Source organism: Crotalus tigris, unplaced genomic scaffold (assembly GCF_016545835.1).
Source record: "Crotalus tigris isolate CLP2741 ecotype Arizona unplaced genomic scaffold, ASM1654583v1 scf7180000018941.1685476, whole genome shotgun sequence".
Lineage (NCBI taxonomy): Eukaryota > Metazoa > Chordata > Lepidosauria > Squamata > Viperidae > Crotalus > Crotalus tigris.
In genome coordinates this window covers 997,576-1,023,794 of record NW_024097285.1, presented here as the reverse complement: position 1 = coordinate 1,023,794, position 26,219 = coordinate 997,576, and the positions used below count along the sequence as shown (strand labels likewise).

Below are 26,219 nucleotides of genomic sequence, written 5' to 3'. Positions count from 1 at the left end.
CATAAATTATCCAGATTTTATTATAAAAAATATGGCCACAATAATAGTATAACAACATACCTCATTTTTTTGACTTCGCATGGCATCAACTTCATATTCGGCATATTGTGGATCCTGAGCTGGGTCCCTAGCTTCTTTGAAAATGCCTACTTTCTAAAAATATAAAATACAAAATACAAAAAGTAATGCTATTTACTTGCTTAACTCAAGTATGCCTTGAAACTTGAGCACCTGTTCATCAGGAAAGGAACAGCCTTCCTTGCTGGAATGTTATTTGAGGCCTCAAACTGTCCCAAAAACATATTTATCTTATTAGGAAAATCCATGTCATTCTTACATGTCAGGGAAGCTACCTTATAGTCAGTAATAACCCGAATACCTTGCCACATACATCTAGGGTACATAGGATCTTGAAAAAAATTCTGTACTTTCTGACTATAGTCCCTGTTTTATAGGACGTCACAAATCAGCTCTTGCTTTGGTAAGTGCTGCCACATCACCTGATTTAAAAGCAGTGTTTGCAGTGGTGGGATTCAGCCAGTTTGCATCAGTTCGGTAGAACCGGTAGCTAATTTTTTGTTGACTTTGCTGAACCGGATGATGCCTTAAGCTCTTTTTCGCAAGGCCCAGAACGGACTGCCAGAAATGTGTGGACGCCACTTCCAGAAGTCCATTCTGAGCCTCGGAGGCCCAGGCCCAGAATGGACTTCTGGAAGCAGCAGCCACACAGATAACTGGTTGTTCAGGTATTTGAATCCCACACTGGGAGTTTTTCACCTTCAACATCGCATGGACCTGCTGAGATATCCAAGGTTTCTCATTTGCCCACGTAACAATAGTCTTAAGAACGCTGACATCCTCCATATACTTTTGAATATAAGCAGACACAGTAGAAGTATTCTTGTTCACATCAGTATATTGTCCATTCATTGTAGCCTCTTTAAATATGTTCCAATTTGTGGGCCTAAAACAATCTTGTAGAGCTTCCATAGCTCCTGCCGGCCACACTCTCACCTGTTTCATAGTTGGTCTCTCTCTCTAATTAACAAAGGCTTATATACTGGCATAAGCAACAGAGATGATCTGAAGAACCAAAATGAGGGCGAGGGGCAGCCTGAAATGCTTTCTTGATGTTAGAATAAGCTAAATTCAGAGTATTCACACCTCTAGTAGCAAAATCCACATATTGATGAAAATTAGGGAGGTATGCTTTCAAGTCAATCTGATTGAAATCTCCTACCACAATGAAAACCCCCTCCAAAGGGTAGTTTGCAAGTTATTGAGAATGCAATAAAGAGCACTCAGGGCTTCATTCTTGTTGGCACGGGGGTGGTGGTGGTGGTGGTGGTGGTGGTGGTGGTGGAATATACACAACTATGATTAGAATGATAGTGAATTCTATTGGAAAATAAAGAGTCTATGTTTATAAATGTATATAATATATGCACATACATTTTTTATACAACAGACAAGGCATACTGACAGTCTTCCACAATCTCAGTCAATCTACTTCTCCTAGTATGCAGAAATTAGACCTGAAAAAAATATACATCCCACTGGAATCAATGGAATATTTTTAAAATCCAGTTGCTTGATGGGGTTCTGAGGATCTAGGTTGAATGGACAGGCAAGCTGAACTAAATTTGGCCGTTGGCCATTACCATGAAGGAGAGTAAGCCTGCTACTCCATTTTAGCTGAAAGCCCAAGTGTAACATCTGCAACAATGATGGCTCACCATCTCAATAATCTTTTCCAGAAACAAAATATTTGAGACTGTACAATAAAGTAGATTTGCAGCTCAGGGTTGAAATGAGGGGCCCTTAATGCTCTGTGAGCTTGGTGGTTTTGTTGTAGACATGATGAAAATTCTTAAATTTTACAACATATGTACAGACTTAACCCTAATTTTAACTGGGAAACTGTGACTATCCTAAACTAAGCCAAGTCCCAAAACACTAGAAAATTCCTGAAAGCATGGCACTCTGACAAATTGGCCATCAATAGAAACATAGACATATACAATATCTACATACTGTGCAAAACAGACAATCAACCAGCCAAAAAAGGGAATAAAAAGACCAAAACACCTCCCCTCCCAGCAATCAAGACCCAGATCAGCATAGATTAAACCCAAGATTAACATCAGGCCAACAATCAAGAAGTAATAATAATAATAATAATAATAATAATAATAATAAAAAATTCAGAATGTAGAGGAAAACCAGGGGGAGATGGCAATGAAGGAATCCAGCAGAGATATACAACTGTTCTCATTTGGAAACCAGGCACCTCTTCCTCAGGAAGAACAAAACCCTCTAACTAAAGAAATAAAAGAATTGAAACAAAGAATAACTGAGCATCTAGAACAGCACAAAAACAACAGAATAAGGCTACCTGCATTGAAGCTTGTTCCAAAGAAACAGCTAGCACAAGCATTAAAAGATGCAAATACTGCAATATCAAGTATAAGCACCAATTCACTGCAAGAAACAAACCAACTAATGTACAGCACAGCTGCAGTTATAAATGAATACCTGGGATGCAAAATCAACAAAGAAGAAAAACAAACAAACAGTGCACCACAAAAATGGAAGGTTAGACTAGAAAATAAGATCAGCAAGTTAAGATCACATGCAAGCAAGCTAGAACAGATGAAAGAAAAGAAGCTGAAGAACAAGAAGACCAAAGAATACCTAATCAAGAAATACCACTTAGAAACAAGGAAGATAAGGAAGCTCTGGAAATAATAAAGCAACAAATAACAGCTATAGCCAGGAAAATCAGTAAATATGAAGCTCGAATTGCGAACTATAGGCAGAACCTCCAATTTCAATCCAATCAGAAACGTTTCTACCATTCCATCAATGGAGAAACTGCAAGGAATCAGTCAGTACCTGACAAGGAAGAAACAGTGCAGTTCTGGAAGCAGATATGGGATAACCCAAAGAAATACAACAAGGATGCGGCTTGGTTAAAAGAGGTGGATCAAATAAAACAGAAGTTGAAATGAAAGAACTAGTAATAACAACAAAAATGGTAGAAAAAAGAGCAAAGAAAATCAAAAATTGGTCAGCACCAGGTGAAGATGAACTGCATGGGTTTTGGTTGAAACATCTAACTGTTATACACCCACTCATTGCCAAACAGTTCAACAATATACTACAAGGAGGAGAAATTGAAAAGTGGCTAACAACTGGGAAAACCTACCTAATAATGAAAAATCCAGCAAAAGGTGCAACACCAGGTAACTACAGGCCAATTACCTGCTTACCAACAACTTTCAAATTACTAACTGGTGTGGTAGCTGATGCAGTACAACAGCATCTAGTTGAAAACAATCTCTTTCCACCTGAGCAGAAAGGAAACCGCCCCAATAGCAGAGGAACAAAAGATCAACTCCTAATAGACAAAATGATCTTGGAAAACTGCAAGAAAAGGAAGACCAACCTGAATGTGGCATGGATTGACTACAAAAAGGCATTTGACTCTCTGCCACATGACTGGATAATCAAGTGCCTAGAAATAACAGGAGTCAGTAGAAACATCAGAAAATTTGTGCAAAGATCGATGGCACAATGGAAGACACAGTTGCAGATCAATGGTGAGAGACTGGGAGAGATTAATATCAAGAGAGGAATATTTCAAGGAGATTCATTATCACCATTACTATTTGTTATTGCACTGTTTCCTCTGTCAACAATACTGAATAACTCAGGACATGGCTATCAAACATCAAAAACATCTGCCAGACTATCCCACCTCCTTTACATGGATGATCTGAAGCTGTATGGAAAAACATCATCTGAAATAGAATCGCTGCTCAACACTGTCCGTATATATAGCCAAGATATTGTAATGGAGTTTGGCTTGGACAAATGTGCCACACTTACTATCAAACAAGGAAAAATAGTGAAAACTGAAGGAATCAAGATGCCCCACGAAAATAACATTAAGAGTCTGGATGAGGAAGAGTACTACAAATACTTGGGTATCCTTCAAGCTGACAACATCAAGCACACTGAAGTCAAGAAAAAGATTAGAGGTGAATACATCAAGAGAGTGAAGAAGATCTTAAAGTCCAAACTCAATGGAGGAAATACCATAAAGGCAATCAACACCTGGGCAATCCCAGTCATTAGGTACACAGCTGGAATAGTGGACTGGACTCAAGCAGAACTAAAAGCAATGGATAGGCAGACCAGAAAAATAATGACAATGAATCATGCCCTTCATCCACGCAGTGACATTGACAGACTTTATCTACCAAGGCAAATAGGTGGGCGTGGAATGCTACAAGTACATCAGATGGTTGAAGAAGAAAAAATGGCTTTGGAAGAATATCTGAAGAACAATGATGAAGATGCACTGAAATTAGTATATCAGGAAGGCTTACTGACTACTGGAGAGACCAAACTGGCCTACAAGAAAGACCAAATGAAGAACAGAATAGAGGCATGGGAAGACAAAGCACTACATGGCCAATACATAAAAAAATAGCTGGGAAAGCAGATAATAACAAGACCTGGCAATGGCTAAGAGCAGGAAAATTGAAGAAAGAGACCGAGGGACTAATTCTGGCTGCACAAGACCAAGCCTTAAGGACAAATGCATATAAAGTCAAAATTGAGAAGACAGCAACAGACAGTAAGTGCCGCCTATGCAAAGAAGCTGAAGAAACAGTGGACCACTTGGTAAGCTGTTGCAAGAAGATTGCACAGACTGATTACAAGCAGCGGCATGACAAAGTAGCAACAATGGTGCATTGGAAGATCTGCAAAAAATATCATTTGCCTGTAAGCAAAAACTGGTGGGATCATAAAATAGAGAAAGTCATAGAAAATGATAAAATTAAACTGCTCTGGGACTTCAGAATTCAAACAGACAAGCACCTGCAACATAACACCCCAGACTTAACAATTGTCGATAAGAAAGACAAAAAAGTCTGGATAGTGGACGTGGCAGTGCCTGGAGATAGCAGAATAGAAGAGAAAGAACTGGAGAAGATAACAAAATACAAAGACCTACAAATAGAAATAGAAAGACTGTGGCAAAAGCAAGCAAGGGTAGTACCAATAGTAATAGGCTCCTTGGGTGCAATCCCAAAACAACTGGAGCACCACTTGAACACCATTGGCATTGACAAATTCGCTATTAGTCAATTGCAAAAGGCGGCCTTACTAGGAACTGCTTCCATCCTGCGACGATATCTGTAATACCATCAAACATCCACATCTGCCTATCCCAGGTCCTGGGTAAGGACTCGATAGGTAGACAAAATGCCAAATCCAGTCTGAACATCTGGCTGACTGTGCGATGATCCATAATAATAATAATAAAGTTGGAAGGGATCTTGGAGGTCATCTAGTCCAACCCCCTGCTCAGGCAGGAAACCCTATACCATTTCAGACAAATGGCTGTCCAGTCTCTTCTTAAAAACTTCCAGTGTTGGAGCATTCACCACTTCTGGAGGCAGGTTGTTCCACTGGTTAATTGTTCTAACTGTCATGAAGTTTCTCCTTAGTTCTAGGTTGCTTCTCTCCTTGATTAGTTTCCATCCGTTGCTTCTTGTCCTGCCCTCAGGCGCCTTGGAAAATAGCTTGACTCCCTCTTCTTTGTGGCAGCCCCTGAGATATTGGAACACTGCTACCATGTCCCCCCTCATCCTTCTCTTCATTAAATTATTAGACATACACAATTCCAGCAGCCCTTCCTTATATGCTTTGGCCTCCAGTCCCCTAATCATCTTTGTTGCTCTTCTCTATACTCTTTCTAGAGTCTCAACATCTTTTTTACATTGTGGTGACCAAAACTGGATGCAGTATTCTAAGTGTGGCCTTACCAAAGCATTGTAAAGTGGTATTAATACTTCACATGATCTTGATTCTATCCCTCTGTTAATGCAGCCCAGCACTGTGTTGGCCTTTTTGGCAGCTGCAGCACACTGCTGGCTCATATTTAAGTAATTGTCCACTAGGACTCCGAGGTCCCTCTCACAGTTACTACTACCCCAATCAAGGAACTGCCAAACAAGCTAACAGTAAATGGCCCAACCAAAGAACTTTAAGATCACCCCCAGCAATGCTAAGATGGCAAACTACTAGAATATAAACTGAAAGCAAACCCTAGCACTGATGATGTTACTTAGTTTGAGTCTGAAGAGAAATAACCAAGTTCAGAGAGTTCCAAGGAGCCCTCATTTGAGACTGTCCTATGATTTCACAGATCTTCCAGTTTAATGAAAAGTTTCTTCCCTAGCTGCCTCCTTTAGGCAAGGGGAACTACAGCATGATAATAATCTGGTCTAATAGGACACCCCAATTTTGAGCTTTATTTATTTATTTATTAAACACATTTATATATATTGGGAGTCTCAGGAGCTATTGAAAGGGTGCCCATCTTTATTGAGTCTGGTACTCCAAAGAGGACTACAAATAGGCAAAAGCCATACATTCCAGCTAAGGTCTGGAATCTCCTCATCAATAACTCACAGGTAATAGTTTCAAAACTCTTGATAGATCTACTACAAGCAAGATGAACAAATAACTTTATTTGTCAAAAGAAATTAATCACAGAAAGTGGTAAGAAACATTCTCTATATTGTTATAGGTCTAAATTTACACTAATATTGATTGAAAAAAATCAGACAAGAGAGATGGATCTGAGAGCTTACCAAACACCACCTTCTAAACTTCCTAAAAATAGGAAGCTAGAGACTGACTGATAATTAAAAGAAATATAAGAATCTAGAGCTTGGTTTCAGAGTAATGGTTGCATGGCAACAGTTCTCCTAAAGGCAGCATTCATCACTGTTCTGAATAGTAGAACAATTGCCTACCTGATTGGCTGAAGTAGCTAAAATGGGGAGGGGGAGGATCCAAACTCACTTGTGGTGCACCCGAGCCACCTTCTAGCTCTACTAATAAGAGTTGCCTGAAACAACCCAGAGATGTTGGTGTCCTTGTTGGACAAATCTGTATTCAGAGGTGGAGGGAAGGGGAAGCAGGCTCTAATTTGATTATTTTAGCAGCAAAAAATGGTAACTTCCTTCACAGCATTAGAGAGTCCTGATTAGGATATCACATAGATTGGTTTATTAGATTGCACAAAATTCAAAGCAGGATGGGCTTTTTGCCATGTCTATAAGTAATAGGCAGAAAAGCAGCTTTATCTCTGCAATATTTCAAGCAAAACGCAAGAAGGCATTCAGTCAAGAGTGAAGTTGATACTCCTATAGGAGTATCTGTTTTTTGCTTTGCAGCTCATTTATATATATGGCAATTTATGATGAGGGCCCTAGGTTGTGATCATCTAGGCAACACTGATTGCTAGTAGAACATCATCTGAAAGGCTGGGTCTCCATAGGACTTAAGTTCCTTTGTTCTTAATAGGATTCAGTCATATTTTATTGGCCCAAGCTGTGGTGAACGGAATTAACAATTTGGGTTATTTGGAGGTAATTTAATGCATCATTAATATTTAATAATAAAAATCAATTTATTCTAATATAGAAATTAGAAATATGCCTACCTTTGGGGGAAATATCTTTGCAAAAACTTTTTTCCATAAATCCAAAGGTGTTTGTGCATTCAACTTTCCAATGTCACTATCAGCAGCAGGAGGGGGTCCTAACAATTATTAAAAATATTTGTAATAATATTTACTCAACAGTTTAAAAGAGACGTAAGCCATCTGCCATCTGTTGTCTCTTCCTATTTTCTCTAGATGCCTGTAAGGTAGGCTGGGCTTAGAGAATTAGCTGATTCAAATCATCCAGTGAACATTTAGATGGCTGAGGCAATTCACAACATTGAAACTGCTGTACCATTGCTAACATCTGAGCGTAATTCTTACTGAACTCAGTACCGGTAAGACTTACTACTGACTAAGATATCTGTAGGATTATATTGTAATTTACATAATTAGAATAGCATTGGAGAAAATGTTTGAATCTTTCAAAACTTTTGCAATCTACTTCAATGACATTATACATAAATGCATTCTTTGATGTTTCAGAACCACTTTTATTTTGTCTGTTTCATCTCTGTATTCTCTACATTCTTAAATCTGCATGGGCAATAACTATACTAGAGTCAACCAAATTAAAAAAAGATTACCAACCTATTTGACTAAGGGAGTCCATTCCTGCTGGAATAAAAAGCGGTTTACTTGGATCCACTGACATGGATTTGCTTTAAAAATACAAACAGAATACATTAGTTATAAACATTGTCCAACAGTTTAATTTGCAGCCTATATGAGCAGGACTATGCAATTCTTCATATTCTGTTCCAAAAAGTACTTTGAAGTGTGTGAAGGCATAAATATAACTCCTGTCTGCAGCTCTTTAAAGAAACGGTGGTTTTCCTGGGATTGCACAGTGCTACTTGTTTAACAAATGCCCACTTGTTACAAATGCTTTGCTCATTTAAAGCAGGAAAATATTCTCTATACAAAGGCCTTATTTTAAAACATTTCCAACACTTGCAACTTTGCTTATTTCATAAATCTTAATTGGTTGACCAGTATTTGAGGGCAAGAATCCTTGATCAAATGGAAGAGTTGCCTTAAAAATCTGTTTACGTTTACTTACTGAACATTTTGGACAGGATTGCCATTTGTATAAAATCATGTAACTTACCTTCTGTCAAAACCAAAGGCCAAATGGTTAATAAGTGCACGTGTTTTCAACCACAGAGCTTCTGATTTGCTAGTAAACTGAGAAAAGAACATAACAATTTGGGTTATATTCTTCACAGCAAACATAGTAAAATGTCATTCCCAGCCCATTCAAAACTTGCCCCTCTTTTATCATGAGCGAACATACACTGATTTCTATGGCCCATACAAGTAGTCCTTGATTTAGAACAGTTCATTTAGTGACCATTTGAAGTTACAATGGCACTGAAAAAAATGAGTTATGACCATTTTTCATACTTATGTCCATTGTATGGTCATGTGATTTACATTCAGATGCTTGTTAACTGGTTCATACTTACCACAGTTGCAGTGTCCTGGGCTCATGTGATCACCTTTTGTGACCTTCTGACAAGCAAATTCAATGGGGAAGCCAGATTCACTTACCGATTGTGTTATTAACTTAACAACTGCAGTAATTCACTTAATAAATATGGCAAGAAAAGTTGTAAAATGGGACAAAACTTACTTAACAAATTTTTCAGCAACATAAATTCTGGGCTAAATAGTGGTCGTAAGTTGAGGACTACATGTACTTTGATGCAGATATAATATTTCTATGATTTTAAGAACTCATTTATTCTTAACACAAATAAGATTTAAAGACTGGTTCATTTCTATCTCCTTTAAAGAGTTAAATATTATCCCCTTTTAAAGAAAAAGGGAGGGAGGGAGGGAAGGAAGTCCTGCCTTAGCACTTGGCCACCAGCAGCCCTGCCATTGATTTGCTTGTCAAAAGATTGCAAAAGGGGATCACATAACCCTGGGACACTGTGACCATCATAAATATGAATCAATTGCCAAGCATCCAAATATAAATCACATGACCCTGGGCATGCTGCAATGGTCGTAAGCGTGAAAAATGGTCATAAGTCATTTCAGTGCAATTGCAACTTTGAACAGGGGTTTTTTTTTTGGTCATCAAGTTTTGATGACTTGAATATTGCCATGTCCTAAAAGTGGTACAATTGGTGAAAAGGTTGAAAAGTCCTACTCTAGATTTAGACCTATACTATCCATACTACCCATTTAGACCTATACTATCCATTTCATTATCCATAGTGTTACAAACTTATTTTCATATTTCCTTTGGTTGTATTTTATTTTGTAAATAAAATGTGCCAATTTTTTCCATCTGGCAAATAACTGAATTGCTCATTCATTTATGTTCCCTTACGACAGATATGTCAAACACAAGGTCCGGGGGCTGGATGCAGCCCGTGAAATGCTTTCATGTGGCCCGCGAAGCCATCCTGGAAACAGTGAGGGAATGGCCCCCACTGCCTTGGCCTTGGCCAGCCGGGAGCCAATGTAAAATTTTGTGGTGGCCATCTATGCTGAAACACATTCAGTCTTAGCTCCATAAGCCACCCTCCCGCGTGGCCTGAGAGGAACTGTGAGGCTCCTTCAGTGGACCACGCCTTGGCACTTGCCCCGGTCCCACCCCCTTCTGCCAGAGACCCTCAGATCTGTCTCACTCCTGCCCAGGCCCCCACAGGCACCCTTGACGCGAATGATGTAGAGCTGGCCATGCCCACCCAGTAAGCCACACCTACTCCATCCACACCCACCCAGTAGGTCACACCCACCCTGGCCACACCCACCTGGCCCCTGAGGGCAACCGCAATGCTGATGCAGCCCTCAATGAAATTGAGTTTGACACCCCTGCCTTACGGCATATCTTTTTTAAACCAAGCAAGCTCAATATTAAATAGCATTCTATATGTAATTGTATCTGACATTTATAGGACTGTTTTTAAAATATGTATTTTGTAAGATGAGATTTACTTTTTTCATTCCTGCTACACAGTAAGTTTATATTTTCAGTGAAACCAATAGACTTAAAAAGGATTTAGTATCAGCTGGATTGTACTTTGGAAATATAATCATACATACCGCTAAGGATGCACCATAAAAATGAGCAACAAATCGAAGTGTCTTGTATATTATTTTTTTCATCTCAGAATCAAATTCCTAAAAAAATAAATAATAGCCTAGGTATTTTACAGTATATAATAGTGTTACATTACATATTTTTAAGCTAAGACATAACTATTTAAGTTAGGTCAAATATTACTTTCATCTCAGTACCAACAAAACCATATTATTATTTCTCTGAAAAATGGCAAGTAACCATGGTGGTGTTTTTAAATTATCCACATATCTGAAAGCAGAATTATAGAGATGGATTATTTGTATTAACTTTTGGTATAATAAATTGAACATGTTTTTATCTTTCTTTTTATTTTTATTGATCCTAAGCATATATGGAAATGTTTAAATTTATTATTATTACTAGAAATAAATTAACCTAATGAATATGCCAATGTATATGGTGAACGTTTCCAGTAATGGCGAACTGTTCAAACTACTATAGCTAAAAAATAGTGCCAGTTTTCAAGCATTAACTAAGATGTGATCTAGATATAATTGTTCTAGTCCAATAAGTCTTGATTTATTGGGCTAAGAATAAATATATGTACATGAATCAGGAAATTGTAGTTTAATTATGGAGTACAAACCAATATTTGAAACTCAAACAATTGCTTGGTGTATTACAAATAAATTGGAATTATCTAACTTAAACAACAGAAAAACGTGATTTAATAAATAAAGAGCTGTTCTATTACAGTACAGGTAACTGTTGAGTTACAATGGCAATTGGGACAGGGATTGCCATCATGAAGTGAAACAGTTGTGAAGTACGATGTCATATGACCACATTACTTACCGACAGCAATCCAGCCAGTCCCAGTTGTTGTCATAATAAAAGATGTATTATTGCTTGCTAAGTGGGTAGGACTCCCAAGCAAGCAGTGTAGGAGTGCTGCAGGAAGGTGGAAAGCCCCAGGCAGGCCCATGCACAAGTTGGGGGAGGAAATGCTGTGATATGAACACAGGGAGGCCATGGGGTGCATGTGAGAGCAGAAAGATGAGGGAAGGAGGGAGCAGATGTGTGCATGCATACAGATGCCAGGGAAGGAAAGTAGGAATTGTGGAAGTAACTGAAAACTTGGTAAAGAGAATGTGGGGTGCATACTATTTGGAGAACAGTGTGAGTGGCCTTGGGAAGAAGGCCTGGCATGGCCAATAGCTGCCTCACATAAGGCCAGGCTGGGCAAGCCTCATTGCAGTGGAAGATGGTAAAGGTCAGGTAGATGTGGCAAAGCCTGCAGAGTGCAGGGTGCTGGGGGTGGCTGGGGCTTTGTGCTGCGATGCTGGGTAGTTTGCTGCGGTGTGCTTAAGGTGCAAAGGATTGCTGTTATATAGAGCAGCCAAAAAGGTAGAGATGGGGAGGGCAGATAGAGGGGATTTGAAGTACCCCTGTGGCTGTGTTGATGGGCTGCCAAAGCACCTGGATTTTAATCATGTAACTGCAGGGTACTGCAATGGCCATAACTTTGGGGACCATGTGTAAATACCATTTGTTCTGTGTTGCTGTAACCTTGGTTGCTGAACGAATAGTCATAACTCAGAGACTACCAGTATTAAATCAAAGGACAGATAAGAATAAAAGAGGGATAGCATGGCTTTAAAATGATTGTGCTTTAATTGGGCTTATTTAAATAATTATTCTTTTTTACTATAGTTTGGGTATAATTTAAGTTAGTAAGTTATGGATTTTTCGCTAATGGACATTTGATCAAAATTACACTATTTTTGCTGAAGTTATAATTCTGATCAACTTCAGCTGTCTGTCTGTTTAAAACTTTTTAAATCATATCTCATCAGGGTCTGTTCAGCCTGTTTTTGGAATATGGCTGAGTCATCTTGAAGGAATATGATTTCTAGAGCAAGCTAACAAAGGAACCTGGGTTTGAAATGCAAATCACACAGGTGATTTGGCATGAATGTACCAAAGAGTGAAAGCTTTCTAAAATATTCTGAACCCTACCAAATAATGCTTAGAAGTTGTATAACATTTAAGAATGCAAAAGGAATGTTTATTTTTATTTTTTAAATGCATTAAAATAAGATAAGTAAGCTATATAACTAAAACCTTGAGATTGTATAATATTAAAAGTTTAAGAAACACACAAATTATAAAGCATATTGAGGCTTAAAAGATTCCTTTTTGAAGGAATTCCTAGAGAACAGGTCTTTGTTACTAATTTATCTCATTTTATGTCTTATCTTATTATTAATGTATCTCATTTTCCAGGGCTTCTTAAGCTGATCAAGGTGATTCTTCAAAAAAATCAGTGCCAGGATTTTAGAAAGTGAAACTATCATTCAATTCTGATCAGAGGAACAGATCAGTATTCCAGATCAATTGTTGAGTGATAAAAGTATGTACATTTGCTACAGAAAGAAGAATGTACTAATGATTCAGTACCTTTTTAAAATAGATACTGTTGTGTTTGCCAGAAACTTATTACATATTTAACATTCATTCCCAATGGTAACTGTACATATTACATTCCTTGGCATCAATAAAGTAAAGGGAAAATAACACTTAGTACAAAGAAACATACATAATGAAATTATTTTAAAAAATAAAAATCCAAGCTCACCAAATTGTATATAGCAAAAAAGCTTAAATGAGCATTACTTACATGAAATAAATCATATTTACTTCCAATTATAACTAGTGGAATTGGAAATGGGTCAATTAGCTCACGATCCTAATAAAAAACAGTATTGTATTATCAATTACAAATGTCATGACAACGTTCTGAAAAAGTAAAACTCCACAGTATATAGACAACTGTCATTTCTTAACGTAAGCTTTGAATAAATAAAATTTATAGTGGTCAAATGGGGATGCCAGAACTCACTATGCCATTGCTGTGAAACATGTGAAGGAATTTACAAGGAGCAGAGGCTAAACAGGAAGAAATTGAGTAGGTTCTGAGATTGGTGGGAAGGGTTTCTTCTTGTCCAGGACATCTTACTTTTGCACTTACATGTGTGATTTTCATAATAGAAAAAGTGGAAGGGTGCTGGGTCTCTTCTCAATCCAGAGTGTTGGTGAATTGGAATTAATGTAATAAATGAAGCAAGATAGGAAATATATTTGTCATAAGAACATATATAGTACTGTGATGGATCAGATCTTTGGTACATCTAGTCAAGCACTGTCCTCACAGTGGCCAGCCAGTTGCTCAAGGAAGCCCAATAATCTCGCAGCAGATCAAGTCATACTTCCATCAAGCTAATAGCTCTTGATCTCCATAACCTCCATGAACTGGTCCATACCTTATTTTTTGAGTACAGCCAATCTTATAGCCAGTATCACATCTCATGGTAACAAAATTCCAAAGTTCAGGTACTTGTGTAAAAATATATTTGATTTTGTCTGTCCCGAATCTTCCAAAATTAAGTCTTATTGAGTAATGTCTGGTTCTAGTAATTCGGGAATAGGCATGTAACTTCTTCTTGTCTAATTTGTTCAAACCATGCATATTTTGTATACCTCAAAAATATTCCCTCTCATTTGTCTCCTTTCAGCCCTAAAAGCCCTAAAAGTCATAATCTTCCCTAAAGGAAAGTTGCCCTAGTCCCTTGATCATCTTAATTACCCTCTTCTGAATCTTCTATAGTTCTACTACATACTTTCTGAGATACAGTTACCAGGACTATTTCAGATGTGGCTGCACCGTTGATTTAGATGTGCATTATAACATTGACATCTATATTTTAAATGCCATAATCAAAACTGGTTCTTCCCCATCTAGACCCACACATTCTCTAGGCACTGAAAAAAAACTTTGACAACATTACTTAAATGGCCTGGGGCAGAGACGTTCAACTGAGTATCCTCAGTGTCATCAGCATAGTGATGATACTTAACCCCACACTGAGCAATGACCTCATTCTTCATATAGTATATGCAAAATTTTTATACAAGACAAAAGCACCAGGTATTTTTTCAGTGACAGCTTTGGCAATCTATTTTACTTTCTTCAAGGGAGCAAATTACCAATTGAGTGTCAAGGGCTGGTATTAACATCCCTAAAAATTCATATTTAATTAGTTGTCATGTTATCAAAAGACACTGACTTCATGATAGACACTTGAATAAGTGCAAAGTATAGAGTTGTATTGAAGGGTTGTTGGAACTACATTTTTTCCTTAAAACTATAGCTTCCTTGAGGTAGCAAAAATGTATAGAAGTTATTACCCTCATTTGAAAAGGAGATTATAAAACCAATATCAAAGTGCTTCTGTAAAATCGTAGCTCCTGATTGTTGTAACATGCCATAACAATAGCATTAGATGTCTAACTCATAAGAAACCTTATCTCCTTTCTGCTACTACTAAATTTTCATTAAATTGCTATAATTTTCCATTGAACAACTTCTTTTATATCTAATAAATTTTCACTCATGTGTGAAAATATAAAGTAATTGTTTATGATTCTCAAAACAATTAACTTTGTATAAGATTGTGATATATGAATAAAATACTAGTTCTTACAGGATGATCCTTTGGCACACTGTTCCACATTTTCCGCTTAATATCAGTAGCTATTTTGGAATTGTTTTGTACCAGTTTTGATATAATTCTGTCTACATGCTTTCTAGTGACTTGTAGAAGACTCTCCATGGTTGGCCAGAGTTCATTTGGTTTTGAAAGATCCAAGACAAGAATAATAGCAAATGTCCTATAAAAAGAAAGGTTATTTTTTCAGATATCACCTTAATATTTCACCCATGAGAACTTTAACATGAATCAAAACATCCTTTCCCAAAGTCTAAGCAAATTATCCAAACATTAAAGGAATAAATTTTCCCTTGAAAATGGCTTAAAATTTATAGAATCTTTTACTATGCTGTTTTATTAGTTGGATTGATAAAACCTCTTACTATGGATTAGTAAATGGTTTGAAAGTATCTAAAGTAGTAGTATTGGCAAAGATAAAAAAGTAAATGACATAAAAAATAGATTCTTTCCAATTGAAGAATATAAACCATACTATATTTTGAATTACTCTCACAAATAGCTAAAATTAACATAGTTAGTCAGTTGTATTATAAGAAAAATTGACAACTCCTTTGATGATGCTAGAATCTCACAAGCAAGCTCGGAGAGCACCTTTCACTATTTAGACAGGATTGACTACACAACTCTCCAATTTCTAACATTGGCAGAAAACTTGACAGCACAAGCTTTATGGAACTAAACAACTATCTACAAGAAAAAGTGACTGAGCACTTAAATACAAATAAAGTTGAAATTGAAATACTTTCTGTAAAATGAAATTACTTTTGATAATTAAGTCTTTCATTGCTTACCTTATGTTAACTGTCATTATTGGTATAGGGATTAAATCCAACAATGAAGTTCCACCACCTAATTCCCAAAAGTGAGCAATATCTTTAGGCTGAAAATGTAATAGGAAAAAACCCTAACATTGTAATGTCTTGATGCATTAGTAGCATTTTCAAAATTTATATAGCTGTGTTTTAAATTATATAATTTCTCAGGTGTCAAAAATCATAAGACACCAGTAGGATTTTTATATAAAACCTAAGACATTTTTGGCTCTATCCAAATAGTCTTCAATTAAACATAAATATACCAAACTTATGATTACCAGATATAGATAGCAAAATACTTTACAAACAAATAACATTACAGATAAGCATCAGAAACCCCATCATTCATGCTGAAGTCAACATATAGAAATTGCTTTAATGCCAAGAAAGACAGAGAATATAGTTCCAGCTAACCTTAAACTGCCTAAGCATATCTGGAACCTACTTAACAGAAAACATATTGTTGCTGGCATATATAGCATTAGGAAGTAGAGGAAGTGAAGTCAAAAATGCTTTCCTTCTTCATTATATAGCTAATATGAGGATCAGAGAGCTAAAATATTAGTTCACTACTCCTATGAGAAGACTTTGTTCTGTTATTAGCAGACTTTCATCTGATTCCTGAGATGGCTGGATACATTTCTCACATTATAATAGATGACAAGGATGACTGGCATTTCTTTCTTTTTCTTTGGGGATTTACTGAAATTGAAATTGTGCCACTACATATTATATGATGTTGATGAGGAAGAGAGATGCACTCAGTGTTTGCCAAATAAAAAATCTACTTTACATACTCTAAAAATAAAAGAAGGCAAAACCAAAACTGTAGATTAAGTGAACAACAATTGAAAATGTGACTTATAAATGCAAAAAATACATGAGACAAAAACAAAAAGAAACAAATATGGGCAGATGAATACAAGAACTGTAATATAAAGTGGGAATCAATTTATTTACTTTATTGAAGACAACTATATTTTGTTGAAAGATGATATATATACACCACAATCTATACCGAATATTCATAAACTCAGAAGGCAGAAAGAAACAATAAGGCTACTAACTATAAATCTGCATTGAGGCAATACTTTCCAGACATGGGAACTTCACGATTGTATCAGACAATAGCTGTCAGTTTTCACTAGTTTGTTGTCAATTGAAATATGGTCAAAAAGAAAACTACAAACTTACTTATGAAGACCTATGATGCAAATACATAATATTGTTTCCAAGCACGGCAAAGCAATTTACTGAAAATACAAGTCTTTCAAAGCTCATTACAATATTAATGTAAAATGGCCAAAGGCTTCCACTGGATAGTGCTCATGACTTTTGGGATAGGAGATGTAATGCACTGCTCACTATACATCATGCTGTAATTCTCAAGCCTAAAGATTAATACAATGGCATTCGCAGAACTGTTTGCCACTTACTGTATTATGCCCCTTTGCTCTTCTTCCAAAAGTATATTCCAAAGCTAGGGTTGGTTTTGGAATTTCATCCCTAAAATATTAGGATACCCCACCCAGCAAATTTGCAAAGTTACTGACAGGCTAAAAAAAATTATATTATTATAATATTATAAATATTATATAAATCAGTAGTTTGCACAAAACTTTCCACTTACATTCCAAAGAAGAAAAACTGGCTGGGGAAAACATTTTAATGACTACATTGGAATGAAATTTTTATGGAATAATTAAACTAAAAATATTACAATTTCCAGTAGATTATTTCTAATAATTATGCAGTAAGAACAAAGATTTAATAAATCAGAATATAAACTTAAGGAATCATAAATCATATGTATATTTAGGAATGTTTACTCTTTATATTTGGAGTTTCAAAAAGTAGAAAATTTGGCAAAATGAATACACAGCAGAAATAGAATTTGCAGGTACAATGTCTCTGGCCAGTAAAGAACTAATAGTACTCACCAACAATTTAACAATAAAAAAGCAACATTTCAAAAAATAGTCAAATATCTTACAATTCTTGCAAGATATATTGATGTCATAAATATGTTAGTATTTAAAATGCCACAAAAGCTATTGGCTTTTTTAAAGCACAGACTGATATAACTACTTTGCTGGAAATCAGAAAAGATAAGATCCAAAGCAAGTGGGAAATGGGAATACATTTTGAATTTTTGATAAACTCTGAGGGACCACAAAAAATCATAACACTGAAGTATCACTCCAGTCAAATGTTAAGGTGCATGTTAAGTGTAAGTGATAAGTCCTATAATACTTGTGCACAAACATATCTGATCTGATATTAACCATACAGTGCTCTTTATATGGTTTGTTCTAAATGTGCTCTTAGAAAATAATTTATTGTATTGTATTCCTATAAAGATATTGTTGATAAATACTTTGAAAATATGAAATACTTTTCAAAGTTTAAACACATACCTGTCAAGGCACCTCAATATAATACTAGTCTTACCCTAGAAATTAAAAACAAAGAATATTATTGAAATGTCAGTGATGCATGCATATCATCTACATGCTGTAAAATATTCTTCAAATAATTTCTAAGAAAATATCTGAAAATTATAAACTTAGCAAATTAAATGTCATTTGATTATTGGAAAGTTGGTTTCAACTTTTTATCAGAATGTAGCTTTGCTGTTATTATTACTATTAATTATTCAAAGTATTGGAAGCATGATAGTAGCTATCTGTCTACCAATTACATTCATGTGAGAAATCATTGGTAATTGTATATAGAAGGTTAATCAAATAATGTGTTTCTACAGTAAGTGGTTTAAACTGATGAGATGGAAATAAAAAGAATGTATGTAATACACATAATCTTCAATACATAATTTATTATTTTATGCTATAAGGCAGTGGTGGCGAACCTATGGCACGCGTGCCAGAGGTGGCACTCAGAGCCCTCTCTGTGGGCAGGCGCATCATGCCCCAGAGACGGCAACTGCCCCTCTTCAACCAGCTGCCTGCTAACTCGCTGAGGTCCCACGTGGCCAGATGCATCCCGACACGGCTGGTTTCCCTCCCCCCATCCCTCCTAGCCTCATATCCTAGTCCCATCCTCGTAGCCTCACATGCTCTTCTTTTCCCAGGCACGACCCACTGCATCGCCTCCTCAGCTGTCGGCCGGCCATCCAGCTCAGAGGCAGCTTCTTTGAACTGCTGGCAGTGGGCTGTGGAGCTGCAGAGTGTGCTGGTCGAGGGGCTGGCAGGCTGTGGCTGCTGACAGACACATTTGGCCCCCATGCGCTCGCTGGCATCTGTGTGCGGGGGCCGATGGTGTCAGGCAGCAGCCGCCCCAGTTCTTGCCTTGCCCCATGGCAATGGCACCCTCGCCCTGCCTCGCCTCACCCTGCAGAACAAGCCTCCTGCCTCCTGCCCCACCTGCCAGAGACCCCTGGATCTCCCCCAACTCTGCCCACCCCACACAGGCGTCCCTATCCATGAGCAACATTGAGGTGACCACGCCCACCTTGGCCACACCCACCCAGTCTGCCATGACCACCACAGACATGCCCCCCAGTGGCCCACGCCCACCTGGCACCTGGAGATATATAAGTGGGTTTTGGGTTGCAGTTTGGGCACTCGGTCTCTAAAAGGTTCGCCATCACTGCTATAAGGATTAAACTGGAGAAATTAGTCTATCATGATGTGTTGTCCTTGTTTTCTATAAAAATAAATATGTGATTGCTTAGGTTTTAGAGTAACTTTTATTTTTATAATGCTGATTCCATTCATTCTGGATATCCTTACTTAAAAAAATAAGCCCCAGTTATACTTATTTTTGGTAAGTATGTCAGAATTGTAAATTCTATCAGTTGTTTATAGGTTAATATATTTGCTTACTGAGAGATAGCAGAATATGTCAGTAGCTCAAATTTAAATATAAGTTTGTTTACTAGGCCAGCTTTTTCAGACCTGATGTCTACCAAAATTATTCAGACATCTCCCACAAATGTAAAATCTGAAAAACTGGGAACTGAATCCCAAAATATGTGCAGATATGGGCTGGATAAAGTTACAGGAGGCAATCATTGTCTCTAGAGCACACAAGTAAGAAACACATTTAGTGCAGATAGTCTTTGTTTTGCAACCACAACTTAGTTGTTAAGCAAATTGATCACTAAGCACAACATCACAATTTTATTTCAGCTTCCCTTAGCTTTATGGACTTACATAAAGCAAAATGCAAAAACTGGTCACAAGGTTACTTTTTCATCACTATGGGAACTGTAAAAGGTTGCTAAACAAGTCCATTGCTAAAGGAGGACTACTTGTTTTATTATATATTTAAAACACATAGAATTATGCTTAAATAAAATTGGAATATTGATCATTACCCCATTTTTATTTCCTAAAAAGAATAACGATCTTTCACAACATTCCAGAGTGTCTCTGTCATCTTCACTGTTTTCTCTTTTCTCAACTTCCGCTTTAGCAATATCCCATATAGTGTCACTAGTAAAGAAAATAAAATACAAATATTTTCAAACAGAATAATGTCCCAATAATTGCAGTTAAGGAAGCCAGTTCTAAGCTAGTAGTTAACCACCAGGCTAGAAACCAGGAGACTGTGAATTCTAGTCCCACCTTAGGCACGAAGCCAACTGGTGATCCTGGGTCACTCACTCTCCCTCAGCCCTAGGATGAGGCAATGACAAACCACTTCCAAAAAACTTTGCCAAGAAAATTTTGCTAAGCAGATGTCAACACTGATTCAAAGGCACACACACACAAATAATTCAGCTAAGAAGCTTCTTTGGCAACATTCCTTTCTTCACTGAAATTGGGAATACTAATAAATACCAAATAATTGCATATTTTTAAATTAAAAAATTATCTATATTAATTGGCTATGATATGAATTACTGACTGTAAATATGTACTTACATTAAAGTCAGAATAGCACTGAGAGTCATTAAAAATCATTAAAATACATGAGAGTAATTTGTGAAACTTGAATTCTAAACTGTACAGACTGGCACTCAATTTTGCTTTTTTCACATTAATACATTTTTCCTTTATTGTAGGATAAAGGCAGGAATGCCTCTTTTTACTGATCACTAACTCACAATGGGTTACTGGCTGGTTGAAGTTTATGAATAAAGTTTATGATAAATGACTACATTATATTTTTTCTCAATAAATAAAAGAACAAGAAGAATGTGTTTGTTTGTTTCATTTGTTTGTTTAGATTCTTTATCTAGTTTTAAGCCTTGTAAGGAGAACACTTTACATTTTGGGTCAATTTAAAGTTCACAAACAATAACATGGTTGTGTTAAGATGCACACTCTTAAACTAATACTTTGTTGAAGCATTTGTTTTTATAACAGCATTCAATCTTTTGGGGTAGAAGCCTATCAACATGGCACATCTTGCCTTGAGAATCATTATAAATGAGACTGAATTCAGTAGGATGTCATTCTAACAAGTACGCACTGGTCTGTACTCCACCATGGTAGTTCTAAAAGTAAACACACTTTTAACCTTTACTCCTTGTGACTTCATGGATGCAGTGGATATACAAAGTCTACACACTCCTGTTAAAATGCCAGGTTTTTGACAGAAAAATAGCCCAGACCCAAATCCAATAGAAAGTCTATGGGGATGACTTGAAGAGGGCTGTGCACAGCAGATGCCCTTGCAATTTGATATATCTGGAGCACTTCTGGAAGGATTCCCAATGCAAGAAGTGCCATGCTGATAGGCTTCTACCCTGAAAGACTGAACACTGTTATAAAAATAAGAGCTTCAACAAAGTATTACTTTAACAGTATGCATCTTAATGCAACCATGTTATTATAAGTTTTTTTTTTCTCCCTAAATGATTTCACTTTGTTTTTCAATTGAATTGTACAACCTATGTGTTATATCAGCATGGAGAGCACTTGCCTATAAAGTCGCCAAGAGTCAGACACGACTAAATGGATAAAAACAACAACATAGGCTATGTTAAAGGTTGGAATAATGCTGATTTTTCTTGGTCTGATTTTTTTTTACATGGAAAAAGTTTCTATATCTACTGTATGTCCAGATCATTTCTATGGCAACAGCATGGAACTGATTTGCCACTGACTTCTGTGGGGACTTTGCCCCCATCTCATTAGTAGATAAAGGTAGTCCTCGGCCCCATTTTATGACTTTTCTTGGCACAATTGTTAAGTGAATCACTGCAATTGTTAAGTTAGTTAGCTGTTAAGTGAATCTATCTTTCCCATTGACTTTGCTTGTCAAAATGTTGCAAAAGATGATCACATGACCTCGGGACACTGCAACTGTCATAAATATGAGTTAGTTGTCAAGTGCCTGAATTTTGATCAAATGCTGCAATGGTGGTAAGGGTGAAAACAGGTCATCAGTCACTTTTTTCAGTGCTATTGTAACTTTGACCAGTCACTAAATGAACTGTTGTAAGATGAGAACTACCTGTAATTCCTGCTAATAAGATCATATTTGAGTTTCATTAAATTGCAAGTGCATGTGTGCTTGACCCAAACTAACCTGACAGCATATCCCCTCCCCACCTCATAAGTAGGACCTTTCAATTGCCAAAAGCACAGTGGCCACTTGGCTAACAGCATCTATGAGCAGCGCCCGGGAAGGCTGCACAACCGCACTGCTCCTGGTCGCTTCCATTTTCACGCTTTGCGCCTCTGACCGTTGGGATCAACTTTAGATTCAGAGGTCGGGGTCCTACTCGGTGATCTCGAGTAGCGCCACTACTTGTTCACATCTAGGGCGGGAGAGTATGGAAAAGTTCATTTGTGGTCCCTGCCGCCGCCCCGAGACAGCGTTGTGCGCCGTCAAGATGGCCCCTTTGCCAGCAGCACCCTTTCCCCTCTGGCGCAGGGACAAACAGCGGCCCAGCGAGCTTCATTCTCCCTCCAAGATAGAAGGCAACCGAAAGTGGCAACTTTTATCCAAAACGGCGGGAATTTTAGGCCTGGGTCTACTTCCTGATAACCAGGGCAACAGCGCCATAGAATCACACTTGCCAACGGTTTCTCTCTCGCTGGGGCAGCGAGGAGGGATGGGATTGCGGTCCTTCAAAATCTGGAGCCGTTCCTGAAACTCTGTCCAAAACTGAGCGCAGCAAATATCCTAACGCGTAATGCAAAACAGTCCGGGCGATTATTGATATAGGGCGCAGGACGCACAATTCTCTGCCTCTCCCCATAGCAGGAATAGCCCGAGTTACACGACACGTGTCCGCCCTAATAAAAACCCAACCCAATCGATCTTCTCTTTACCTGGCCCCAGGCATCTCTTCTCCACTTCATCAAAAACGGCGGTGAGAATTTTAGGCCTTGCCCTACTCCCAGATCACCATGGCAACAGGGCCTAACCTGCGAGCGGAGCTTTATGGGAATTGCAGTTCTTTGGGAAGAGAAATCTTTCTGATCGCCACCACGGAAACCGCGGAGCTTACTTTTCTGCATAGCCCACGTAATCCTGCCTGCCCTCTCGTCCAAAGGCGTTAATGTGCTAGAATCTTTAATAATGCACTGAGAGATTGTAAAATACGGGTCATTAAAAGTTTGGTCAGCGTAGAATTTAAGATCATTAGGGAAAATGTTTCGATAGCATGCGCTATCGAATTTATCTTCAATCAGAATCAATCAGCATAGAGCTGGAAGAGCTTGGAGCTCTTCTAGTCCAACCCCCCTGCTCAAGCAGGAGACCCTGTATCATTTCAGACAAGTGACTAGCCAGTCTCCTCTTAAAACCTCCAGTGATGAAGCATCCACAACTTTTGACAGCAAGCTGTTCCACTGGTTAATTGCCCTCACTTTTAGGAAGTTTCTCCTTAATTCCAGGTTGCTTCTCTTCTTGTTTAGTTTCCATCCGTGCACTGCCCTCTGGTGCTTTGGAAAGTAAGTCGACCCCCTCCTCTTTGTGGCAGCCTTTCAAATACTAGAATACTGCTGGAATTGTACAGGAATCTTGCCTGTCCTGCTTTCAAGATTATTCTACTTTACTAAATTTCTGGACCTCTGAAAGCCAGTCAATCAAACCCCTCCTAGAAGCTGTTAAGACCTGGTTGTTTCTTGCATGTTTTTAAAATTGTGCAGTGAAACACTATGCAGACTATCTGGAAGCAAACCTTTTGGATTTACTTCCTCAAATGAACAGAATCAATTGCCCGTAAAGCCAATCTGTGAAATGTTTAGGCTGGACAGTATGATGATGAAGGTTCTCAATCATCCAGTTGAGTTGTCTGGAAGTTGAGTCATGGCAACTGGACTTCTTTTATTTTTGGTTCGAAAAATTTTGCTGCTTATCCAAGAAGCTACTTGGATAAGCAGCAAAACATTTCAATAAAAAAAAGTCCAGTTGCTGGACAGTATGGTTGTTGGACAGTATGCTTCGAATAAGGAGCAATGAGATCAAGAATACTTTGACTCTAAAGCAGTGCTTCTCAAACTTGGCAACTTTAATGGACTTCAACTCCCACAATTTCCCAGTGGGCCGTAGAGTTGTCAAGTTTGAGAAATGCTGCTCTAAAACATGGCGTGCTATCTAATCTTGAATCTACATGACAAAATACAGACTTTTTTCTCATTTATTTTATTTGTTAAAATGGTTTAGTTATATAAAAATACCTTATAAAACCATGACTAGATTAAATAAATATAAATATTCTAATATAAATTAACATTTTGTTAATTTTAAGAACAATTTGAAATACCAGACCCATTAAAGCATTTCTTGATTAAGTTTATACAAACTGCATATATTTTCAGTATTCATTATATTTGGATGGGACCCATATTTAACATTTGAAGATAAATGTTATGTATGGCTAGTTGTACCAGTATATATATATATATATATATATATATATATATATATATATATATATATATATATATATATAGAGAGAGAGAGAGAGAGAGAGAGAGAGAGGGGGGGGGGGGATGCATCTAGAGCAACACACAGGGGCAGATGTACATTCAGATGTGCAATCCAGTTTAACATTACAGGTTCCTACAGTAGTGAATGTTGCACACACAGTAAGCTGTTTATCCTGCACATAACTTTTACAGAATCAGTGAGAATAATAGTTGCAAACATGTGTCTCTTTTTAATAAAAAATGCACAGTAAATGAAATGTGATTATACATAACGTCTATAAGAGTATCAGGGTACCACTATTAATTTTACATGGAGATAGCAGCAAATACAGAGCTATGTTGGGCTCTTGCCCAAGTACCTTGAAAATAATAAAAAAAATAGGTAAAAAATCCAAGGTGGTAGAATTTCATGCAGTTTTTACTTTCCAGGATGAAAATGGGTCTGCTAATTAAATGAACTTGCTGGTCCCACTGTTAAAAGGCTAAAAAGACTTCAAAAATAAATTTCTCAAAATTTGTCCTAATTAGCAGCATACTATGCCAAAACCCCTACATATACAGACTTACAGAATTTTATTTATAGATGTGCTAGTTGGTTATGTAACTATATATTGTTTCTTTTAAATCAGTACTTTCTTTTTTAACAAGGGGAGACATTTTGCATAGGTGGCAAACTGTGTGAAATGAGAAATAGTTCTCAGGCTATAATCTGGACAGCCATTTGTCCGAAATGGTGTAGGGTTTCCTGCCCAAGCAGGGGGTTGGACTAGATGACCTCCAAGGTCCCTTCCAACTTTACTATTATTATTATTATAATCATTTTTACTATCCTCTAGACCAGGGGTGTCAAACTGCCGTCCTGCAGCCCGGATACATCATAGCAAAACCATGCCCACCCCATTGCCAGCAATGGCAAAAAAGTCATGACATGTCACGTGACATTGTGAGTTTGATACCCCTGCTCTAGACAATGATTGTCCAATCTATTGGCTTGCCTGACCACACTGAGTGAAGAGGAAATGTCTTGGGCTGCATATAAAGTGTATAATATAGTTAATGGATATAAATACATATTATAATGTTCAGTTTTCAATCTTGTGGGGCTGCATTACTATCTGTCCGGGGCTATATGTGGTCCATGGTCCTCTGCTTGGACATGCCTGCTCTAGAGGCAACCATTATTGTGCTGACACAATTAAAGAAGAAAAGCTTTATTCAGCTTTTATTCTTTCATTCAGCTTCACTGAGGTGAAGGGTGATACTCGATACTCTAAGGCACCAGAAGAGAGGGGATGAAAATGAGCAAAGAACATCTATCAATACTTAGGATTATGAGAAATAGTTTTTTCCCACTAAAGAACCAAACTGTTTTTTTTTTTAACCTCTAGACGTTCAGAACAAATGCAA

The 26,219-nt window shown here is 37.4% G+C and overlaps 1 protein-coding gene across 2 annotated transcripts in view; it reads right to left on the bottom strand.

The window, feature by feature from the left end:
* Positions 1–23,356, bottom strand: part of DYNC2LI1 (dynein cytoplasmic 2 light intermediate chain 1) — a 32,533-nt gene extending 9,177 nt beyond the window's left edge. The window contains exons 1-12 of one of the 2 annotated variants that reach the window (XM_039357741.1): positions 23,208–23,356; positions 20,297–20,414; positions 18,375–18,409; positions 17,394–17,463; positions 15,934–16,022; positions 15,116–15,302; positions 13,252–13,320; positions 10,592–10,669; positions 8,640–8,716; positions 8,120–8,190; positions 7,529–7,626; positions 61–153 (exon numbers count right to left, since the gene is read on the bottom strand). In XM_039357741.1, coding sequence (XP_039213675.1) covers positions 61–153; positions 7,529–7,626; positions 8,120–8,190; positions 8,640–8,716; positions 10,592–10,669; positions 13,252–13,320; positions 15,116–15,302; positions 15,934–16,022; positions 17,394–17,463; positions 18,375–18,409; positions 20,297–20,414; positions 23,208–23,221 — 999 coding nt within the window. In that variant the 5' untranslated portion in view covers positions 23,222–23,356. Of the gene's footprint in view, positions 1–60; positions 154–7,528; positions 7,627–8,119; positions 8,191–8,639; positions 8,717–10,591; positions 10,670–13,251; positions 13,321–15,115; positions 15,303–15,933; positions 16,023–17,393; positions 17,464–18,374; positions 18,410–20,296; positions 20,415–22,458; positions 22,596–23,207 lie in introns of those variants that run through there. The other variant, XM_039357740.1, reaches the window with a different exon arrangement.
* Positions 23,357–26,219: the final 2,863 nt, after the last annotated feature.